Here is a 22,333-nt window from a genome sequence, read left to right on the forward strand (position 1 = left end):
AGCTTGCTGCATGTCAAAGTTGAATTTCTTGATGGTTCAATATGCACGATGCTCGAGTTCCACAGGTAGGTGGCAAGCTTTTTCATACACTAGCCTGTAGGGTGACATCCCAATCGGGGTCTTGAAAGCCGTTCTATATGCCTATAATGCATCATCAAGTCTTAATGACCAATCTTTTCAATCTGGCCTCATCGTCTTTTCTAATATGTGTTTTATTTCTCGATTGGAGATCTCAACTTGGCCATTGGTTTGCGGATTATATGGGGTCGCCACTTTGTGAGTGATTGAATACTTTGTCAAAAGAGCTTTAAATGCTTTGTTACAAAAGTGGGCACCACCATCACTGATTATCACTCGAGGGAATCCAAAGCGTGAAACAATGTTGCTTTTCAAAAATCCTATCACCACCTTGTGATCATTGGTTCTACATGGAATTGCTTCTACCAATTTCGATACGTAGTCAACAGCAACCAATATGTATTGATGGCCAAAAGAAGGGGGAAAAGGACCCATGAAATCGATACCCCATGCATAAAAAATCTCAACCACTAAAATTGGATTTAGTGGTATCATATTCCTTCACGTAATGCTCCCCATTCGTTGACACCTATCACATGAAGAACAGAAAGTGTAAGCGTCTCGAAATATAGTTGGCCAATAGAAACCACATTGTAAAACTTTAGTCGCTGTTTTCTTAGCGCTGAAATGGCCTCCACAAGCTTGTTCATGGCAGAATGAAAGGATATTTTGAATTTCACTTTCTGGGACACATCGTCTAACAATTTAATATGCACAATACTTGAACAAATACGGGTCATCCCAAAAGAAATTCTTTATTTCTGCAAAAAATTTGGCTTTGTCTTGCTTGGTCCAATGCTCTGGAAGTTGACCTGTAACAAGATAATTGATGATATCAGTATACCACGGTAATACTTCCACACTCATCAATTGTTCATCTGGAAATGACTTATTCAATGGTAATGATTCCATAATTGTGTCAAAATGGAAGCGAGAGAAATAGTCAGCCACAACATTCTTTATGCCTTTCTTATCTTTAAATTCAAAGTCGAACTCCTGCAAAAGTAACACCCAACAAATTATTCTAGCTTTTGCATCTTTCTTTGTGAGAAGATATTTAAGAGCAGCATGATCTGTTAATACAATTATTTTACAACCAAGGAGATAAGATCGAAATTTTTTCAATACAAACACTACTGCTAGCATTTCTTTTTCAGTAGTTGAATAGTTCAATTGTGCATCATTCAATGTCATACTAGCATAGTAAATAACATGGGGAATTCGATCAACTCTTTGTTCTAACACTGCTCCTACTACATAATCAGATGCATCACACATGAGCTCAAATAGTAAGCTACAGTTTGGGGGCTGAATGATGGGTGATGATGTCAACAATTGTTTTAATTTTTCAAATGCCACAAGACATGAATCATCAAAGAAAAAAGGTACATCCTTAGCAAGTAGATTGCATAATGGTCTAGAAACTTTGCTAAAATCTTTAATGAAACGTCGATAAAAACCAGCATGCCCAAGGAAAGATCTTACTTCTCTGACAATTTTTCAAAGATCTTAATTTTTCAAATGCCACAAGACATGAATCAACAAAGACAAAAGGTACATCCTTAGCAAGTAGATTGCATAAGGGTCTAGAAACTTTGCTAAAATCTTTAATGAAACGTCGATAAAAACCAGCATGCCCAAGGAAGATTGGAAATGAGATCCACATTGGCTTTGTCAACCTCAATACCTTTGCTCGAAATGATGTGACCGAGAACAATACCTTGTTTTACCATAAAATGACACTTCTCCTAATTTAAGACTAAGTTCTTCTCGATACATCTATGCAGAACTAGTGTTAGATGATGTAAACATTGATCAAATGAATCACCAAAGACAGAAAAGTCATCCATAAAGACTTCAAGGAATCGTTCAACCATATCAAAAAAAATGCTCAACATGCATCGTTGAAATGTAGCAGGTGCATTATATAATCCAAATGACATCCTTCTATATGCAAAAGTGCCAAAAGGGCAAGTGAAAGTGGTTTTCTCTTGATCTTTTGGTGCTATGAGAATCTGATTATATCCTGAGTAACCATCTAGAAAGTAATAAAATTCATGGCCTGCTAATCTATCATGCATTTGATCGATAAATGGTAAAGGAAAATGGTCTTTATGTGTGATAAAATTCAACTTTCTATAATCAATGCATACACGCCATCCTATAGTCACTCTAGTGGGTATCAATTCATTATCGGCATTCATAACTACTGTGACTCCTGATATTTTGGGGACAACTTGTACATGACTGACCTATGAACTATCAGAAATAGGGTAAATGATACCGGCATCTAATAGCTTAAGGACTTCAGTTCTAACTGTTAGCCTATATGGCTATAAATATTGATTTTGATGATAACAAACCACATGTATTTATTAAGCAAAGATTTATGAATTGTGCTTTTATAATAAGAAAATGATGTTATGGAATTAAAGTATTTTGGACTAAAATGAAAGTATTTTTAAAATCTTTGATAGTGTTCTTAAATTTCGGATTTGAACCTATTTGAAATTATTTAAATATTTTTGGGCCATTATATAATTTCACAAAGTTTGGGCGAAGTCATAATTTCAAAAAGTTGTGGGATTGACAAAACATTATTCTAAAATTCCGAAATTGGACCTTTTTGCAAACTTTCATAAAATGTTGGGCCACACTACAGTTTTATAAAGTTTTGGGGTCAAACTAAAAATATGAGAAAATTTTCACTGTAGCAAGCGGCAATCCGGATTCTGACAAACGGAAGTCTAGATTTTAGGCAGAATGTATCCAAATTGAAAGCGGAAATCCGGATCCTGACAAACGGAAATCCGGTTGTTGGGCAGTAAGCTACTGAGCATAAGCGGAAATCCGGATGTTTAGAAATTCAAAATTGTGGCTGTAACGATAACATTAAGCGAAATTCTGGATGTCCATAATTGGTAATCCGGTTACGACCAAATTGTGCATAACGGCTAGTTTTTGAGCTCAAACTATAAGAACTCAAATCCAACTCATTTTCAATCTCACCAACAAGAAAAGGCAAAAAGCACACGTGATATCTTGAGCCTTCAACTTGCAAAACACAAAACATTGAATCATTCATTTTTCTTCATCTTTGAATATCTACTCATTGAGTGAGTTTCATTGTAACCTTCATTTATTCATCTCAATTGTAAGAGTTTGAGTGTGTGAGACACTTGAGTGAAGCGATTGAGAGATAATCTCTTTGTTGTAAAGGTTTATTGACACCTCGAAGTCAATTTTAATCGTTGAAGCCTTGGAAAGGCTTGGATAGTGAAATGCTCGAGCTTGGATCGCTTGGAGGCGTGGACGTAGGCGGGGATTGCCGAACCACGTAAAAATTCGTGTGTTTGTTTCTCTTCTCCCTTACTCTTTAATTATTGTGCTATTATTGAACTTATTATTTTCAATTGTTGTTAAGACATTAGATTGCTTGTTGTGTGGATTTGCTAGGATAAATTTTAAAATTCTAATTCACCCCCCTCTTGGGTTGCACACTTATATTTCACTAACAACTTCTTTCATTTTAGAATTTAACCGACGTTGCATTTCCCTAGTAGGTTTAGCATTTTCATCAAGGTGAATGTAATGCATGCAGTCTACTGGGTTTATACCTCTTATGTCCGCTATGGTCCATCCTAATGCTTCTTTGTGCTCTTTTAAAACATCCAACAACTTACCTTTTTGTTCGTCATTTAGGGATGATGAGATGATTACCGGCAGAGTACTTCTTCTCCCAAAAATGCATATTCCAGAGTGTTGGGCAATGGTTTGAGCTCGAGTTTCGGTGGTGATTCTGATGATGGGATGAGTTTCTTTTCTGATGGTGCTAGTTGTTCAACTCTTGACTTCCATTTATTAGTGTCCATGGATGGTGCTGAGTTAAGTAGGGAGTTGGCCTCATCGACCGATCTGTCAATATCAAAATCCAAACCAAAGTGAGTTAAACATGTTTGTAAAGGATCATCACTAAGGTTTGAAACAAAAGTATTATCAACTAATGCTTATATTAAATCCACATCAATAATTCCATCATCTGCATTATGAGGTTGTTTGACAATGTTGAAGATGTTCAGCTCCATAGTCATGTTGCCGAAGGACAACTGCATATTTCCAGTCCTGCATTGAATGTGAGCATCCGCAGTTGCCAAGAAAGGTCGGCCTAGGATAATGGGGATGTGCTTCCTTGAATCATGTATTGGTTTAGTGTCAATTACAATGAAATCAACAGGAAAATAAAACTTATCTACCTGGATAAGCACGTCCTCCACAATACCACGAGGTATTTTCGTGGACCGATCTGCAAGCTGTAACACCACTAGAGTTGGGTGTAATTCTCCAAGTCCAAGTTTCACAAATACTGAATAAGGCAACAGATTTACACTAGCTCCTAAATCCAACAAAGCATTCTCAATTGTGTGGTTCCCTATACTACATGAGATAGTGGGGGAGCCTGGGTCTTTGCATTTTAGAGGAATTTTATGTTGGAGTATAGAACTAACATTTTCTATTAAAAATGCCTTCTTTTGAACGTGAATGTTTCTCTTTTTAGCACAAAGGTCTTTAAGAAACTTGGCATAAGATGGAACTTGTTTTATAGCATCAAGTAAAGGGATATTAACACTTACTTGTTTGAAGATTTCAAGAATCTCACCTGTGGATTTTCCCTTCTTTCCTTTAGCTAACCTATGAGGAAATAGATCTTTAGGAACATATTCTCGTGGGTTGGTTTCTTCTTTCTCTTCCGATGGTGAGTCCTCAACATTCACAGGTACAATTTGATTTTATTTTGTCACCAGCATCTCCACTTTGTTGTCGACTTCTTTTCCTTTTCGCAAGGTCATGACTACTTTGACCTCTCCATGCTGCTGTGGTGAACTAGTACTTGCTTCATGTACTCCTTTACGATTAGACACTGGTTGACTTGGAAATTTACCTTTCTCAACAGTCATTGCCAAGGTCTGAACTGAAGAAGCAAGCTGTCCCACCATCTTCTCGAGGCTTGAAACTGATTAGGCTTGTGAGTTGAAGCCTGCTCTCATCTCATTTCGTAGTCCATCAATGGTGCGGTTTTGTTGCTCAATCGTAGAGTGAGTAACATTCTTGAAATTCTGAAATGCATCCTCTCATAGTCTGAGTTGAAAGTAGTTCTGGTTCTGATTGTATGGTCTAAATGGTGGCTGAGAGGCTTGAGGAATTTGAGGAATTGGTTGCATTGGTGGAGCTAGAGCTACTGATCCATTTTGTTGGAATCCTTGAGACCATGAAAAATTGGGGTGGTCTCTCCATTTAGGGTTATATGTGTTGGAGTATGGATTGTAATTTGATGTTTTTCTCATTACACTTATGGCATTGGCTTGATCTGAGTATGAGTCATGGTTATGTGGTTCTGTTGATTTAGCAGTCGTTAATGATGCTATTTGTTGAGAAAGACGTTCAACCATCTCCTTGACTTCTTTGATTTCCAAAGTTGACTCGCCAATATGAACCTCATTTACTCCCTTAATTCTTTTAGTATTCCTGAGTGATCGACTCCGTTGTTGGGAATTATCTGTTTGTCGCTGGAAGAATTCCCAAATTTCTGATGCACTTTTTGACATTAGCTCTCCTCCACTTGTTACCATTAGCCATTCTTGCACATTCGGCAATAATCCCTCCAAAAAGTATTGGCATTGGTGCCATTTCTCGTACCCATAATGTGGACACTTCAAGAGTAGCCCATTGAATCGGTCCCATATTTCGAAAAATTACTCGTCTTCTCTCTGGGTAAACTCTGAAATTTCCCTGCGAATAGCATTAGTTTTATGCACTGGAAAATATTTATTCAAAAATTTAGTTACCGTTTGTTCCCATGATGTAATGCTATTAGCAGGCAATGTATTAAGTTATGAACGAGCTCTATCCTTTAAAGAAAATAGGAATAATCTAAGTTTAACATCATCATCTGAAAAATTCTCATATCTAAATGTTTGACAAACAGCATGAAAATCATTCAAATGATTATATGGGTCCTCATTTTCTAGGTCATAGAATGTTGGGAGACAATTTAGCACACTAGGTTTTAACTCAAAACTCCTAGCAGCTACATTTGGGTATCTTATGCATGATGTGCTCAAATTAGTTAAGGGACTGAAGTAGTCCTTAAATGGCCTCTCCTGTGGTGGTGGTTGTTGTTGCAAATCCATTTTATTTTTAACGTGTTTGTGTGTGCGCAGTGTTTTTTTTAATTCAAGGTCTATAGGTTCAAGATTAGGTAATAATGACCTACGACTATGTATGAAAAGAACAAAACAAATAAAAATAAAGAAGAAGGAGAAATTACGGTACTAACCTTATTACGCTGTTAAAACCTTTATATAAAAACACACTAAAAATACGTGAAATAAATTAACTAAAATAAACAAAAAAATTACAAAGAAAATAACTTAAAAATTAAATTGCAGAATTGTAAAGAATAGAGAAGAAAAGAAATTATTACCTCTAAATGCAGATTCATTTTTTTTTTAAATTAAAAAAAATTACAAGAAAAATAACTAAAAGAAATATTTTTACAAAAATTAATTCTACGAATTAAAATAACTTACCTCCCCGGCAATTGTGCCAAAAACTTGTTGTGCAAATTTTATTGAACTCGCAAGTGCACAAATCTATTGTAGAATATATCAATAGTGACGAGTGTCGATCCCACGAGGAGGTGGATTTTAATTGTGTATAGAATTAATTTTTCTAAATGGGTGGTTGGATTTGTGGTGAAAATGATTTAAATTATCCTAAAATTGGAATTGAAATGGCGAGAATAAATTGAAGATAAATCTATTGAAATGACGTACTTGGGTATCTTGATCCGTATCAACATGCACAATGGGTTAAATATTCCTTATTAATGCCAATTAAATCATGAGGGAGAAATCCACACCTCATGAACCACACTCTAATCAATATGGTGCTAAGGGCTTATTGTGCCAAATAATAATAACCTTGTACTAGGGAGCCGGTGAAACCAGGACGGTATCTAGATAAGATTATTATTATTATTTGTCGACGAGAAGTCAAAACATCCACAAACATTAGAGGGGTATAGAAAATAAATTTATCGAATAAAGTCCATGACACATGTTGAGACTTCACTTTCAATCCAAGCTTGAAAGAAAATTAGCTACTCATAATTGAACAAGGGGCAAAATAGAAATTTATTAAAATACATAGAAAATACAAGATAGAGAAGGAATTACAGAAAATGGAGTCCAAAAATGGATTCAAAGATAGAGAAGGAATTACAGAAAATGGAGTTCAAAAATAGATTCAAAGATATCAAATTAAAGGGGGAGGCCCCCTTTTATTAGATATATTGAGTAAATCATGGTCATCGGATTAAAAACAGTTTGGATGCTCAGGATTGCGCCACGTCATCAGTCAACAGTACGCGGTTTGAACAGTGACACGGTTTGACCCGGCTTGAATAGTAATGCGGTTTGGTTGAAAATAATCCTATGTATATGCATGTATCGTACGCGCAATTTTTGGTCCACTAACATGCTGCCACGTCAACAATCAATAGTGCATAAGAATTTTAGTCCAACAGGATCGTGACACCTCATCAGTCAATGCCACATTATCGATCAATACCACGTCATCGATCCTTCTATGTGAACAGTGTCATAAACAGTAACGTAGACAATACCGTACATGTGAACAGTGTCATTTTTCCTTTTATGCTCCTCCTAAGGTTTTCGACTGTCCTGAGTTCAAAAATGATATCTGTTTTGCCGTCTGATCTCTCGTTTATTGTGAAATGACTATGATGCCCCTAAAATACATAAAATACTTAATTATAATACAACACACATAATTAAATGACAAGAAGCTTAAATACATAAAAGTAAGGTGTTAGTAAAACTTGAAGTGTAAAATAATGATTTTCTCCTTTATAAATAAACATTTTCTAACACTCAACATATAGTTCTTTACATAAAATTTATCAATGTTTACACTCATCTGAAAAGTTTATATCAGTAACCATTTTGTCTTTGATGAGTCTTATTTTCCTTTTCAATTTAAAGTTGATTTTTTTAAGAGGTAAAATGTTTGTCATCAGTCTTTATCTAACCCTATTTTAGCTTCCAATCCTCTCCCTTCTTAGATTGTGGTGCAACTTCTTTCTTCTCTTTATCAATCTCCACCCAATACACCAAACGATCTATACTCTTCATCTCCAACTCCTTTTCCCTATTTACATATGGCTCCGTCTGTTAATTCCTTTTGCCTTCATTCCTCAGATGAACCTCATCAGTTATCACCACCACAATCAAATCCTGCTAGCCCTTCTATGATCATCGTATTAAAGGCTAGTGTGTTTAAACCCAAACTTACGTTACTAGTTGTCAGTCCAACCAAAAAGAGTGAATTGTTGTCTCTGTTGTCCTTGTTGATCTAAAATGGCATAAAGCCATGACAAAAGAGTTTCAAGCCTTACTTGACAATCATAATTGGGAACTTGTCAATCCTTCTCATCCTATTAAGGTTGTTGGAGACAAATGGGTGTTGAGAATCAAATATAATCCAGATGGCAGCATTGGTAGGTACAAAGCCAGACATGTAGCAAAGGTTTTCATCATACACAAGGATTGATTATACGAAACATTTAATTCAATGGAAAAATCTTCTACTATTAAACTTATGTTAAGCATAATAGTCACTCATTAATTGGTACTTAGACAAATTGACATCAACAATACTTTTCTCAATGGTTATTCGACAAATAAAGTGTATATACAACCACCAAAGGGCTTTATGGATCTAGATAAATTTATTCATGTGTGAAAGCTTTATATAGCCTTGTACAGACTCAAGCAAGCACCAAGAGCATGGTTTAAAAGATTAAAAATGGCCTTAACAACTCTGTGAAATACTAGCTATGCAACTTAAGAGGTGGGTGAATTGTGTTTTTAAAAATTGTGTAGTGTTTGAATAAAAATGAATGCCAATATAAAACAAATTCAGAACAATAATAAGCAAAGTAATCAAAATATAAAGACACAAGGAAGAAAGATTCGAAAACAGAGAGTTTTACGTGGTTCGGCCAAATCCTGCCTACATCCATGCCTCCAAGCTCACCATACTTGAGGATTCCACTGTTCAAGCCTCCAAGGCTTCAAGAATTTTTACAATTGACTTCACATGTGTCAATCAACCTTTACAACAAGAGATTATTCCAAATCTCTTAACTCAAGTGTTTTTCACACTTACTATCACTTAAAAATAAAGATTACAAGTAAGTTTAATGCTCAAGGAAGATTATATACTCAATAGTAAGCTCAATGATAATTGTAAAATCCTGTTAGAATTTGAATTTGATTTAGCCCTTTTATAGCTGAAGCTGAAAACTAATCGTTATTGACTTTCTGCACTCAATCAGATTGTTGTTAGCCATTGTCGGATCACTGTTTTGACTTGAGCAAGTGACCATTATGCTTATAATTTCAAATTATCAGATCACTGTTTTATTGATGTCGAATAACTGTTAGTATCTAGAGACCTGCAAGAAAGTTATCGGAATACTATCTTCTAGAGGTCAGTTTACCATTAGTGTCCAAAAACTAAACTTTTGAATATGTTCAATGTTAGTTAGTTATTTTCTCCTAAATAGTTAGCCATTTTTGGAGTTATCAGGAATTTGTTTATTACCATAAAGTTATTCTTTGCTCAATACATTTTACGACTTAAGTATTTTGATCCGATAAAGGATTTCTTCAAACTTAATCAATTTTAAATGTGTTTGTTATCATCAAAATCATCATTATGGAAACATACATTTTAACACTCAGTACGGCTCCTCTAATTCCAAGTTAGCTACTTTACTCTTCTTTAAAAGACAAGTTGGTTAGCTCATTTTTCTACTAATATAATAGGTATAATAGGATCCACTACTTCCTTAATTGTTTAAGTTATCTCTAATTTACAATCAACATTTGCCTTGAAAGATTTAGGAGAACTTAATTACTTGGGCATTCAAGTTACTAAAAATGCTACTAGTTTGCTCCTTTCTCAATCTAAATATGTTGATGATTTACTTGCTAAAGTGAATATGCAAGATAGCATGATATATTCTACTCATATGGCTTCAAGGAGTCTTTTAAATAAAACTGATGGTGTATCCTTTTCTAATGTTAGTTTGTATAGGAGTACCGTTGGTGCTTTTTAGTATGTTACTCTGACTAGCTAGAAATTGCATTTTCTGTTAACAAATTTAGTCAATTTCTTAGTGCTCCCATTGATGTTCATTGGAAAGCTAACTTATTAACAAGCTTGCAAAGGGGTACTGAGATATCTCAAAGGCACCATTAGCCTTGGCCTTCAGTTCTAATCATATGGTGATCTCTTCATATTAAATGTTTTTCTAATGCAGATTGGGCAGTTGACAAAGATGATAGAAGGTCAATTGTTCGGGTACTGTGTCTACTTAGGTCTAAATTTGGTTTCTTTACGCTCCAAGAAGCAAGTTGCAGTTTTTAGATCAAGTACTAAGTCTGAATATTGAGCCTTTGCCATGGCCACCTCAAAAGTACTATGGATAAGATTATTACTTATAGAACTTGATATTGTTCCTCTATCTACTCTCATTATTTGAAGTGATAACCAAAGTGTTACAGCTCTTGCTGGCAATCCTAAGTTCCATTCTTAGACCAAACATATTGAATTGGACATTCATTTCTTAAAAGAAAAGGTGGCTAACAAAAGCTTGCATATTGAGTATATTCCCAACCTTGATCAGACAACTAAAATTTTTACCAAAGCCTTACCCTTTTAGCCATTTCTCTATCTTCAATCCAAGCTCAACACCATTCATAATGTTGCACTAAGGGAAAATGTTAGGAGTATCTAGAAGACTCCAGTATGTTCAAGAAGGTTCCAGCATATTCGAGTGCATAGCTCAGTAGTAGTTCAACATATTGCAGTTGAAGCTCAAAAAGTTGCAATAGTTAGTTAACCAATGGGATTAGTTTGTTTAGATTGTACAGTTGTCATTTTATTAATGTTCAGCTGTTAAGCTTGTTATTAGCAATAGTTAGATGCACTGATGAAATAGGAATGCTAGATATTTGTGCACATTTTGTGTGAAAAATAATAATAAAACTTTCTCGTTTCATTTTACTTTCTCTCTATTTTTCTTTGTTTTTCTCATCATCAAAACATAGCACTACAAACTTTTACAGAATGCAAAAGAGAGAGAGAGAGAAAGAGATAGAAGAAGAAGATAGTTGCGTGACTTTAGTTTGGTGGCCAGGGTTTCAATCTTTAAGTAGATGATCATAAGGCAATTTTAACTCTATTTTCTCTCATATTTGGAGGATAAGTTGCTGACATCCTGCTCTATATTCTTAGCCGTGTTGATTTGCGAAATAACCTCCTTTTAGTAGATATTTGTGATACCTATTAGTACAAGGATTTTGTTATACGTTATTGTACTGAGCTAAGAATGATGTGGTTCTTGATATAGTTAGCCTTTGGTGTGATCTAGAGAAGAGTTTGTACTGTAATCTCATTAATTATATAATGGAAGGTTATGTCGAGACACAATCCTATGGTTTTTTTCGATTTGAAGTTTTCACTTATTTGTTTGTAGTACACATCCCATTTTAATTGCAAAAAACGAAAAAGAAGGACCGGCAATTGGATAGTCTATTGGATACATGGTATTCTCAACAGACAACAATAGGAAGGATCACAATGTGTTGTCATGATGGTTGAAGGAGATCGACAAGAGAAGGTAAGAAGAGTAAGACACAGGCATATGAGGGAGATGAAACAACAGATATTCATTGTCTTGTAATTTTGCTAGTTGTTTCTTCTTGTTGCGGAATCAACTGTCTTGTATGTTATGTTATGTATTAGTTCTTTAAATAAAAATCATGTCTTGTGCTAGCATCTTAATTTTTTTTTTTTAACAAAATGACACTTTACTTTTTTTTTTACCACCTTAGTCCAAGAATAAAATTTTAATAAAGTGGTTTTTAATGAGTATGAAAATGTGGATGTAATAAATTTAAATAAAATGTGTTAAATTTTATCACTTCATTAAAATTTTCCTAAATTTTAACACACTATGAAGATGTGAATGTATTTTTTAATATATAAGTTAACTAATTTTAATGAAAATGAACCGAGTGGTCCGCAAGATCTCTCGCGTCACATTTTAGAAATATTCATTCCGTTGCCGATTGTCATTTATTTTGATTTTGTTGTAGACAGGGATATCTGCATACAAAACCCTAGTGAACAGTTTGCATAGAGTGACATGTGGCCCAATTTATTACCATGAATATTTTAAACTTGTATTAAACATAGGATAATTTCCTATGAATACTCGAAGTTGAACGGTTTCCGACACAAACTTGAATGACATATTAATATTTCCCATTGATAGCATTCGATATAAATAAAAACTGTGATTTTCCTCAATGCTATCTGTGTGTTTTGCAAAGAAGTCATTAATGCAAAATTGTGTGATTTCAAGACTACAAAAATAAGACAAGAACTCGGTCAAAATTCTTGTGGGTATATATGATTTATTTTCTTTTATATGTCTATTTCTTCAAAATTAGTTATTTTAGCTTTTTCGCTGAAGTTTTTGCCTTCGGTATATCAAAATTTTGTTAAATTTTTTAGTGGAATTTGCATCCAGAATTGTTTTTTAAAAAATTTGCCTTTATATTATCAAAGATTATATTTACAATTTAAGGTAGCGTTTGTTTTCTACATCTGAAATTTGAATGAGTCTAAATTTAATTGAAGTCTAAGTAGGTCTGAATACTATATCTAAGTGACATTTTTTTTAATATTTGAATATAAGTGTTAAATTGTTTGTTTTTCAAAAATAAAACATCTGAAATATGATATCTTGACATGTATAACCTCATTAATATTAACAATACTTATATTTTATTGGCTAAACACATGACAACTAATAAATAAATTATTTGATTAGTAAAAACAAAAATTGATAATGTTTACCTTAAAAAAGCAAGAAAAACAAAATATATATCCAACATATGTATTTTTTCACATTAATATATGATACTTATAAAGTTATTGTTAGTATAGTACATAGATATTTTTTCTTGTTAATATACATAAGCCAATCAAGAATTGTTTAATCATTTGAATTAAAATTAATGTACTGAATATAATTCAAAACTATCATAAGAATAATAAATATAAATACAAACAAATTGTCCTATTATAAAACACACTTACCTAAAGTTTTATTATGTTTAAAATTTTCATTCATAAAAAAAATAATAATAGTTGAATATAATATAACCTACAAAAGGGGATAAATAAAAAATAATAAAAGAATAATTTATGCAATGGGAAATAAATTTATTTAATAAGAGTGTTAATGAGAGAGAATATTAAAGTTTCATTCAGATGTTTTCTCATTTAGTTAAAAGTCAAAATTCATTCAGATCTAAACATTTTATAATCAGACATAAGTGATAGAAAACAAACAATTTAAGAACTGTAAATGTATGAAAATAAGTCAAATTCAGACTTCAGACAACCATATTCTAGGTGGCCCAAATTTCTCCGTTTTATACTATACTTTTGGGTGAAGTTGGACTACTGGCACCATCTATTCTTCTCATGAAATCCTTTTTTCAATTATATTTATTTAATTTCAAAAAATACTCTTTTTTTCCTATACACTATTCTAATTTTTTATTTAACTTTTTTAAATTATAAAACTCATATTAGTATTGTGCTATTTTTCATTTCTTTTACAGTCTTATTGTTATCCGACACACAAATTAAAAAAATTTTTGGGTGATGAATTTTTTAATATTAATCATTGGCTTAAGTTACATATATTTTAAATTATAATTTGAATGCAATCTTAAGAACAAAAGTATTTAATCGATAAGAAATATGAAAATAACAATAGAGTATTATAAATTTGAGCAATTTATTTTAGTTAGGTAGGAAGTAATTAGTAGAAAATTAAAAAAAAAGATTGATTAGAAATGTAAGTAATTTGTTCGGGAAAAAAATCTGTGTGATTAATTCTTATTTTTCCTTAATTTAATTTTAATTAAAGTAGAGTTTTGTAAGGATAATGAACGGCTGCCAGTAGCTTCACTCTTTTTCGTGCAATGATCGATTAGTTAGCTTAATTTATCGAATTGACGAACTAAAAAGAAAAGATACTGTTTGAAAAATAACTTAGATCAAAATCATTTTGTTCTTTTAAAAAATTTAAACCTTAATTAATAACTTTTTTTTTTTTTTTAAACAGAATCGGTATTTAAACCTTTCGTCTGGTTCATGTGGGTGTAGCCGGAAATTAAAAACATTTCGTCGGGTTTCCCACTGGTTATTTTTATTATATTTAGTTTAGCATTAATTGATGGGTACCGTCAATGATTTTTTCCTTTTGTCCACTCCTTGCTTGCTTAATTCACACCATTTGGAAGGTGGTGCATTTCATGGAATTTTTAGGGCCTGTTTGGTACCGTTTTACAAGTCATGTTTTCGTTTTTATTTTTATAATACACACATAAAACATGTTTGGTGGATTTTTTTCACAAAACAAATTACAAAACACAAAATCTGGATTCATTATTATAACTATACAACTGAAAACAAGTTAAACATATTCTCCAAATTTTACAAACTAAACCTAAAAATAAATTAAAAAACAACAAAAAAATCGTGACCCTGCAGCCCTCACTTTTCTCTTCACTGCAGCCCTCACTCTGAATCCAGTTCACTGCAGCTCCCTCTTTCCCCTCAATTTTCTCAATCCAGTTGCAGCAAATCTCTCTCTTGGTCGCTCTTGGTGTGCTAGCCACTGCCGCTGCTCTTTCTCCGCCGTAACCGCTGCTGCTCCGACTCTGTCCAGCTGCTGCTACTCGGACTCCGTCCAGCTGCTGCTACTTCGTTTTTGCTCTCTTGGATCTGCACTTGCTCTCTCGGATCTTCATCTACTGCTACTTCATTGTCACTTGTCGGTAATTATATAACCCACGAGCTGGAAGCCTAATTTTGCCTGATAAATTTACATTACCGTTTGTGATTAAATCATGTGTGGGGCTGTTGTGTCCTTCCCTGGGAAAGCAAATTCATGCCCATGTGTGTAAATTTGGGCTGAAGTCGCATTCCATAACAGAGAATGCACTTCTAGATTTGTATGGAAAATGTGATGAGCTAATTGAGGCACACAAAGTGTTCGAGGAAATGACTGATAGAGATATAGGTGCTTGGAATAATCTTATTTCTGGGTATGCTAGATTGGGTCAAATGAAGAAAGCAAGAATGCTATTTGATAAGATGCCTTATACGACTATTGTCTCATGGACTGCAATGATTTTGGGGTATGCACATATAGGGAGCTATGCTGAAGCACTGGATGTATTTCGGCAAATGCAAATAGTGGGTATTGAACCTGATGAGATAAGTATCGTACCTATTTTGCCAGCTTGTGCACAACTAGGATCTCTTGAGCTAGGGGAATGGATTCATATGTATTGTGATAAAAATCACTTGTTGCGGAGGACTGTTATTTGCAATGCTCTCATCGAAATGTACATAAAATGTGGTTGCATCAATCAAGCAAGTCAGCTGTTTGATCAGATGGTAAAGAGAGATGTTGTTTCATGGAGTACCATGATTGGAGGGCTTGCAAATCATGGCAAAGCTCACAAAGCAATTCATCTATTTCACGAAATGCAGAGATGAAATTGCAGCTTTTATGTGGCATGATTACATACGTAATGCATAATTTGTATCATGTAGTTTTTTTATAATTATTTTGTTTAAATCATGTGTTGTAATATATATCTTAATTATATAGTGTAAAAACAATGACAATGTCAAACTTCTTTTTAATTAATGTTAATTCTTAAACTTTATTATCATGTAATTTTTTTATATTAAATTTGGTTAAATTATTTTGTTGTATTTGTGTGTATTAGCTAAATAATTATTTTATGACTATAAATATAATGTAAATGTTTAGTAAAAACTGTTTTTGAAAAAAGCATTACCAAACGCATATTTTCTGTTTTTATCATTTTCAACTGTGTCTACCAAACGCATATTACTGTTTTCAGTTTTAAAATATAGGATACAGAAAATAATACCAAACGCATATTTAAATTCGAAATACAGTAACTGTAAAACACCATTTTCATTTTCGTTTTTATTCTCAGAAAATACAAATTCAAAAACAATACCAAACATGCCTTAATTTCTGTCCATTGCAATTTCATTTCATACAAATATTAAACGTATTATTTGAATCAATTTCATTGACCAACTTGCAACATTACATAGCAACTAATGAACCCATGGAATGCATATAGAAACTCATCTAATCTACCTGAAAAATCAGACATATGATAAGTAATTGTCACGTTTCTTTGTAAAAATAATTCTTAGAAACGATGGAGAGATTCATGTGGCATTATAACCATGCCTCTTGCACTCTCTTATTCTTCTACTTCCTTTTGTTTGGTTATAATTTTCAAGTTGATTGTTCATCATCTTTCCATTACTCTTCTCCTAAAACAACTCATCGTCATTTCTGCCCTCCGGAGCAAAGTTTCGCTTTGCTTCAATTTAAGAATAACACTTCTGCTAGTCCCTCGGATTATTCTTACTGTGACGAAGAACATTCTTCTCATAAGACGAACTCTTGGACGGAGGGTACCGATTGCTGCTCATGGGTGGAGTAATATGTGATAATGTGACCGGAAACGTGATTGGCCTCGACCTTCATGGCAGTTGCAGCTGGCTTAGAGGTACCATCGATGACAATAGCACCCTCTTTCGCCTTTCACATCTCCAATCTCTAAACCTTGCTTTTAACAATTTCCTCGGTTCTCGAATCTCTCCTGAGTTTGGACGCCTAAAGGAATTGACATATCTTAACCCCTCTTTTTCTAATTTTGGTGGTCTAGTCCCTTCTGAAATATCTCACTTGTCCAAACTAACTCATCTTGGCCTTTCCTGCCGTGTCTTGACAATCGAACAAAGAACTTTTGATTTGCTTGCGAGTAACCTTACAAAATTAAGCCTTCTCCATCTCGGATCGACAAATTTGTCTTTGATCAAACCTTTTTCTCTGCTAAACTTATCTTCAACAATGACGGACCTGGATCTGAGTGGTACTAGGATACAAGGAAATTTCCCAGATCAAATTTTTCTTCTTCCAAACCTTCGAGTACTCTATTTATGCGGAAACATTCATCTCACGGGTTACCTACCAAAGTGTAACTGGAGTAGCCCTCTTAGGGAGTTGGATCTTTCTCTCAGTGATTTCTCAGGTGAAATACCATATTCCATTGGAAATCTATTGTTCTTGGAGACTGTGGATATTACATATTGCAATTTCATGGGGTCAATTCCAACATCAACTGGAAACCTCAGTAAAGCTACTGAAATTTTGTTCGCATCAAATCATCTTACTGGCCAACTGCCTCATCATGTAAGTGGACTATTGTATTTAACCAATTTAGACCTCTTTGGAAACTCTCTCCAAGGCAAAGTACCATCTTGGTTGTTCACTCTGCCTTCTTTGGTTTCTGTAAACCTTGCATGGAACAAGCTCACTGGTCCTATTGATGGCTTCCAGTCGCCTAATTCACTAGAAGAAGTTCATTTGGAAAAAAATCAGATACATGGTACAATTCCTAGTTCCCTCTTTCAACTTGTGGACCTCACTCATCTCGATCTCTCATCAAATAACTTGAGTGGCAGTGTGGCACTATCAGGTTCGACCAGTTCTCCAAGTTAAAAAATCTTCAATTTCTTGATCTTTCAAATAACAACCTGCTCTCGTTTACTTCCTCTGGCAATATCGACATCAAATATTCCTTACCTAGTCTTTTAAAATTGAGTTTCTCTAATTGCAATGTCAGTGAGTTCCCAAGTTTCCTCAGAAACTCAGAAAAGTTAAAGAGTCCTATACCTATCCAACGGCAGAATTCATGGTCGAATTTCGAAACATGATTCTAAAGGATGGAAGAGTTTGATTGATCTTGATCTTTCCAACAATTTCCTGACGCATATAGCGCTACATCCATGGAAGAATATTAGGACTCTTGATCTGCGAAACAACAAAATTCAAGGATCAATTCTGGTTCCACCACCTTCGACGGAAGTCTTCTTAGTTTCGAACAACAAATTGTCCGGACAGATCCCTCCATATATTTGCAGCTTGAGTTCCCTTAAATATCTTTCCTTATCTCACAATAATTTGAGCGGAACAATTCCACCATGTCTTGGAAACTTCACCACTCAGCTGATTACTCTGCACCTGAAGAACAACAGCCTAGAGGGCCACATCCATGATACTTTTGAAAATGCAAGTAATATACAGAGTTTTGACCTTAATTGCAACAAGTTTGAAGGTTCATTACCAAGATCTCTGGCTAAATGCGTTAAGTTGGAAGTTGTCAATGTGGGGAATAACATGATAAATGACACATTTCCGTGTTGGTTGGGATCTCTTCCGCTGCTAAAAATTCTTATCTTGAGATCTAACCGATTCTATGGTCCACTATGCAAGTCCATTACTACATTTTCCTTTCAAGCCCTTAGAATTATTGATCTCTCTCGTAATGAATTCAAGGATTTTCTGCCACGAAGGAATTTTACTAGTATGGAAGCAATGAAGAATGTTGACGAACAGGCAACAAGACTTCAGTATATGGGTCATGCCTACTATGACGAGTCCGTAACGGTGGCAATGAAAGGACATGATTTTCAATTGTATATGTTGAACCTAGACCAGATTTACATACCCAATCAAGAATCTCCAGGATTAGCTGAACTCTCTAATCAAGAACTAAGAATGGTTTAATCAAATCACTCAAACAAATCACCAGAAACAATATGTAAAGAACAACAGATATAAGTGGTTCGGCTGAGAGAGCCTACATCCACTGAAGAACAGGGCAACAGACTTTTGCCATTAACCAAGAACAAGTTACAAGCTTAGAGACAAAGTTACAAGTGATACGCTATATGATTTCTGAGTCTCAAAGACTACTTATACTAGCTAGAAGACTCTCAAGAAGATCCCCTGTCAACCAGCTGTAACCTGGGTTTGTTGGCTAACAAACCCAGAATTTTCCCGCCTGTTGTAACTGACCTTTAACAGCTTCTAGGACACGTGTTGAATTCACACTAACAGCAAGCCCGAAAACGACATTCTTTCATGCCGTTCAGAGTAAGTGGAAGCACGTGACATTTACGTGCTTCTCTTAAAGCTTTGGCTGACGACCAAAATTTGTCATACAGGCTTGTATCCTTTTCGGCTGACATGTCGTATACCAACATGACCACAAACTGACATGACGGTTGATCTTCTGGAAATCAGTTTTAAGCTCATACTTTAACATTCTCCACCTTGAGCTTGAAACTCTCATGACCTGCTACTCTTCTCTCCCACCATCTGTATTTTAGTTATCACAGATGCCAGCCAAATCCAAACAGAATTTGAATTTAGCTCCTGGAACAGCTTTAGTCAACATATCTGCAACGTTGTCATCTGTATGGATTTTCTGAAGCATCACAGTTGCTTTTGACACTTCCAGCCTGATGAAGTGTACCTTAATGTCAATGTGTTTGGTTCTTTCATGGTGAGTTTGGTTCTTGCTTAGACATATAGCACTTTGGCTATCACAATGTACCACCACAGACCTCTGATTGACTCCAAGCTCCTTCAACATACCTTTCAGCCATATTGCCTCTTTTATGGCTTCAGCAGCAGCTGTGTACTCGGCTTCAGTTGTGGACAAAGCCACTACACTCTGTAGCTGTGATTTCCAGTTTATTGTGCAGTTGTTGAATGTGAACAGATACCCAGTTAAAGACCTCCTTCTATCCAGGTCCCCTGCATAATCAGCATCCACATATCCCACAATTAAACTATTATCTCTTCTCTGTCCCCCATATATCAGACCATGCCCAGAAGTTCCTCTTAGATACCTGAGTATCCATTTTACAGCCTTCCAATGTTCTTTTCCAGGATTGGACATATACCTACTGACCACACTGACTGCATGTGCTATATCAGGTCTGGTGAGCACCATGGCATACATTAAGCAGCCTACAGCACTTGCATAAGGTATCTTTATCATTTCAGACTTGTCAGTATCAGCTGTTGGGCACTGCTGTTCTGATAATCTGAAGTGAGCTGGTAATGGTGTTTGCACTGGTTTGGCAGTAGTCATGTCAAACTTATCCAGTACTTTCCTGATATATTCCTCCTGTGTAAGAAAAAAAGTGCCAGATTTCCAGTCTCTGATCAGCTGCATTCCAAGTATCTTTTTAGCTGGTCCCAGATCCTTCATCTCAAATTCACCTTTGAGTTGTTGTTTCAGAAAGTTTATATGTTCCATGCTTTTACTGGCAATGAGCATGTCATCCACATACAGAATCAGATAAACCATATCCCCTGATATTTCTTTGTAATAAACACAGCAGTCTAGATTACACCTTTGAAAACAAAGTTTCATCATAAAGCTGTCAAACCTAAGATACCACTGTCTTGGGGACTGATTGAAGCCATAAAGTGATTTCTTCAGAAGGCATACCCAATCACCACTTGACTGGTCTTCAAAGCCTTCAGGTTGAGACATTACTATTTGTTCTTCAAGCTCACCATGTAAAAATGCAGTCTTAACATCCATCTGTTCAAGATGCATGCTATGAACTGCAACCAGAGCTAGGATCATTCTTATTGAGGTATGTCTAACTACAGGTGAGTAGACTTCTGTGAAATCAATCCCCTCTCTCTGTGTGTAGCCTTTGGCAACTAGCCTAGCTTTATATCTCATGGATTCAACCCCTGGTATACCCTGCTTGACCTTGTAAACCCATTTACAGCCTACTACCCTTTTGTTTTCTGGCCTTTTTACAAGTTTCCAGGTGTTATTTTTGTGTAATGACTCCATTTCATCCTTCATAGCTTTTATCTATTTATCTGCATCCTTTCCTGAAACAGCTTCTCTGTAGGTTTTGGGCTCATCATTGTCTAGTTCATGGGCTGCTGTTAGTGCATATGCAATCAAATCTGCATATGCAAACCTCTTAGGTGTTTTGATAACTCTCCTTTGTCTGTCTCTTGCCAGTTGATAGTCTTGAATATCTGTATGAGTTCCAGAAGCTTCACTGATATCTTCAGCATCTTCTCTCTCCATGTCTTCAGCTTCATCATGGTAGTCCAGAGCTGATTTTCCTTTAAACTCCACCTTCAAATGTTGTCCCTGTGAGTTAAGTCCTCCTTTTGGTTTAGCAGGATCCTTTTGATGTCCTTTCATTAACATCTCTGACTCATTGAAGACTACATCTCAGCTGACTATGCACTTTGGTGGCTTCATTTCAGTGCACCAGAGTTTATAACCTTTGACACCTTCAGGATAACCCAGGAATACACATTTCAGTGCTCTTGGCTCCAGCTTCCCTTGCTTGACATGTGCATAAGCTGGACAACCAAAAATCTTAAGATTTGAATAATTTGCTGCCCTTCCTGACCACATCTCTACTGGTGTCTTGAAGTTTAGGGCACTGGATGGACTTCTATTCACTAGATAACATACTGTCATCAAAGTTTCAGCCCACAGTGTTTGAGGAAGCTTTGAATGGATCAGTAAACATCTGACTTTATCCATCAAAGTCCTATTCATTCTTTCTGCTAGCCCATTCTGCTGTGGAGTGTAACTCACTGTTTTGTGTCTTGCTATGCCATTGAGTTTGCAGAAATCATCAAACTGTTTGTTGCAGAATTCAAGCCCATTATCAGTCCTCAGTCTCTTAATCTTCCTACCACTCTGAGTTTCCACCAATGCTTTCCATTGTTTGAACATGTCGAAGACTTCATCCTTACCTTTCAAGACATAAACCCATACCATCCTCGAGTAATCATCTATAAAAGAGAGAAAGTATTTTGCTCCACCTAGAGAGACAGTCTGTGATGGTCCCCACAGATCTGAATGGATGTAATCTAGGGTCCCTTTTGTGTTATGCACTGCAGTTTTGAAACTAGTTCTTGAGGACTTGCCTAGGACATATACCTCACAGAACTCCAAAGACCCCAACTTATCATCCCCTAAGACTCCTTGTTTTTCTAGAATTTTTAGCCCCTTTTCACTCATATGTCCTAACCTTAGATGCCATATGAGAGTTTTATCCAAACCCAGACTTGCTGAGATACTAACATCCCCAGTTACAGCAGTGCCTTGAAGCA

At 35.2% G+C, this 22,333-nt stretch overlaps 1 protein-coding gene across 1 annotated transcript; it reads left to right on the top strand.

Annotated features, from left to right (window-relative positions):
• Positions 1–17,224: 17,224 nt before the first annotated feature.
• Positions 17,225–18,943, top strand: LOC127900596 (receptor-like protein 12). The gene is made up of 2 exons (XM_052435753.1): positions 17,225–17,852; positions 18,099–18,943. Exons 1-2 carry the CDS (start codon positions 17,225–17,227, stop codon positions 18,941–18,943), a joined length of 1,473 nt encoding a protein of 490 aa, XP_052291713.1.
• The last annotated feature ends 3,390 nt before the right edge of the window (positions 18,944–22,333 follow it).

This window comes from Citrus sinensis, chromosome 3, assembly GCF_022201045.2.
Source record: "Citrus sinensis cultivar Valencia sweet orange chromosome 3, DVS_A1.0, whole genome shotgun sequence".
Taxonomy (NCBI): Eukaryota; Viridiplantae; Streptophyta; class Magnoliopsida; order Sapindales; family Rutaceae; genus Citrus; species Citrus sinensis.

Bases quoted from the DNA above. Each gene is read 5' to 3' on its own strand.
- LOC127900596 (XM_052435753.1), top strand. From the start codon at position 17,225: ATGACGGACCTGGATCTGAGTGGTACTAGGATACAAGGAAATTTCCCA. The intron at 17,853-18,098 runs GTTCGACCAGTT...ATGATTCTAAAG, and splicing joins TGGCAGTGTGGCACTATCAG to GATGGAAGAGTTTGATTGAT.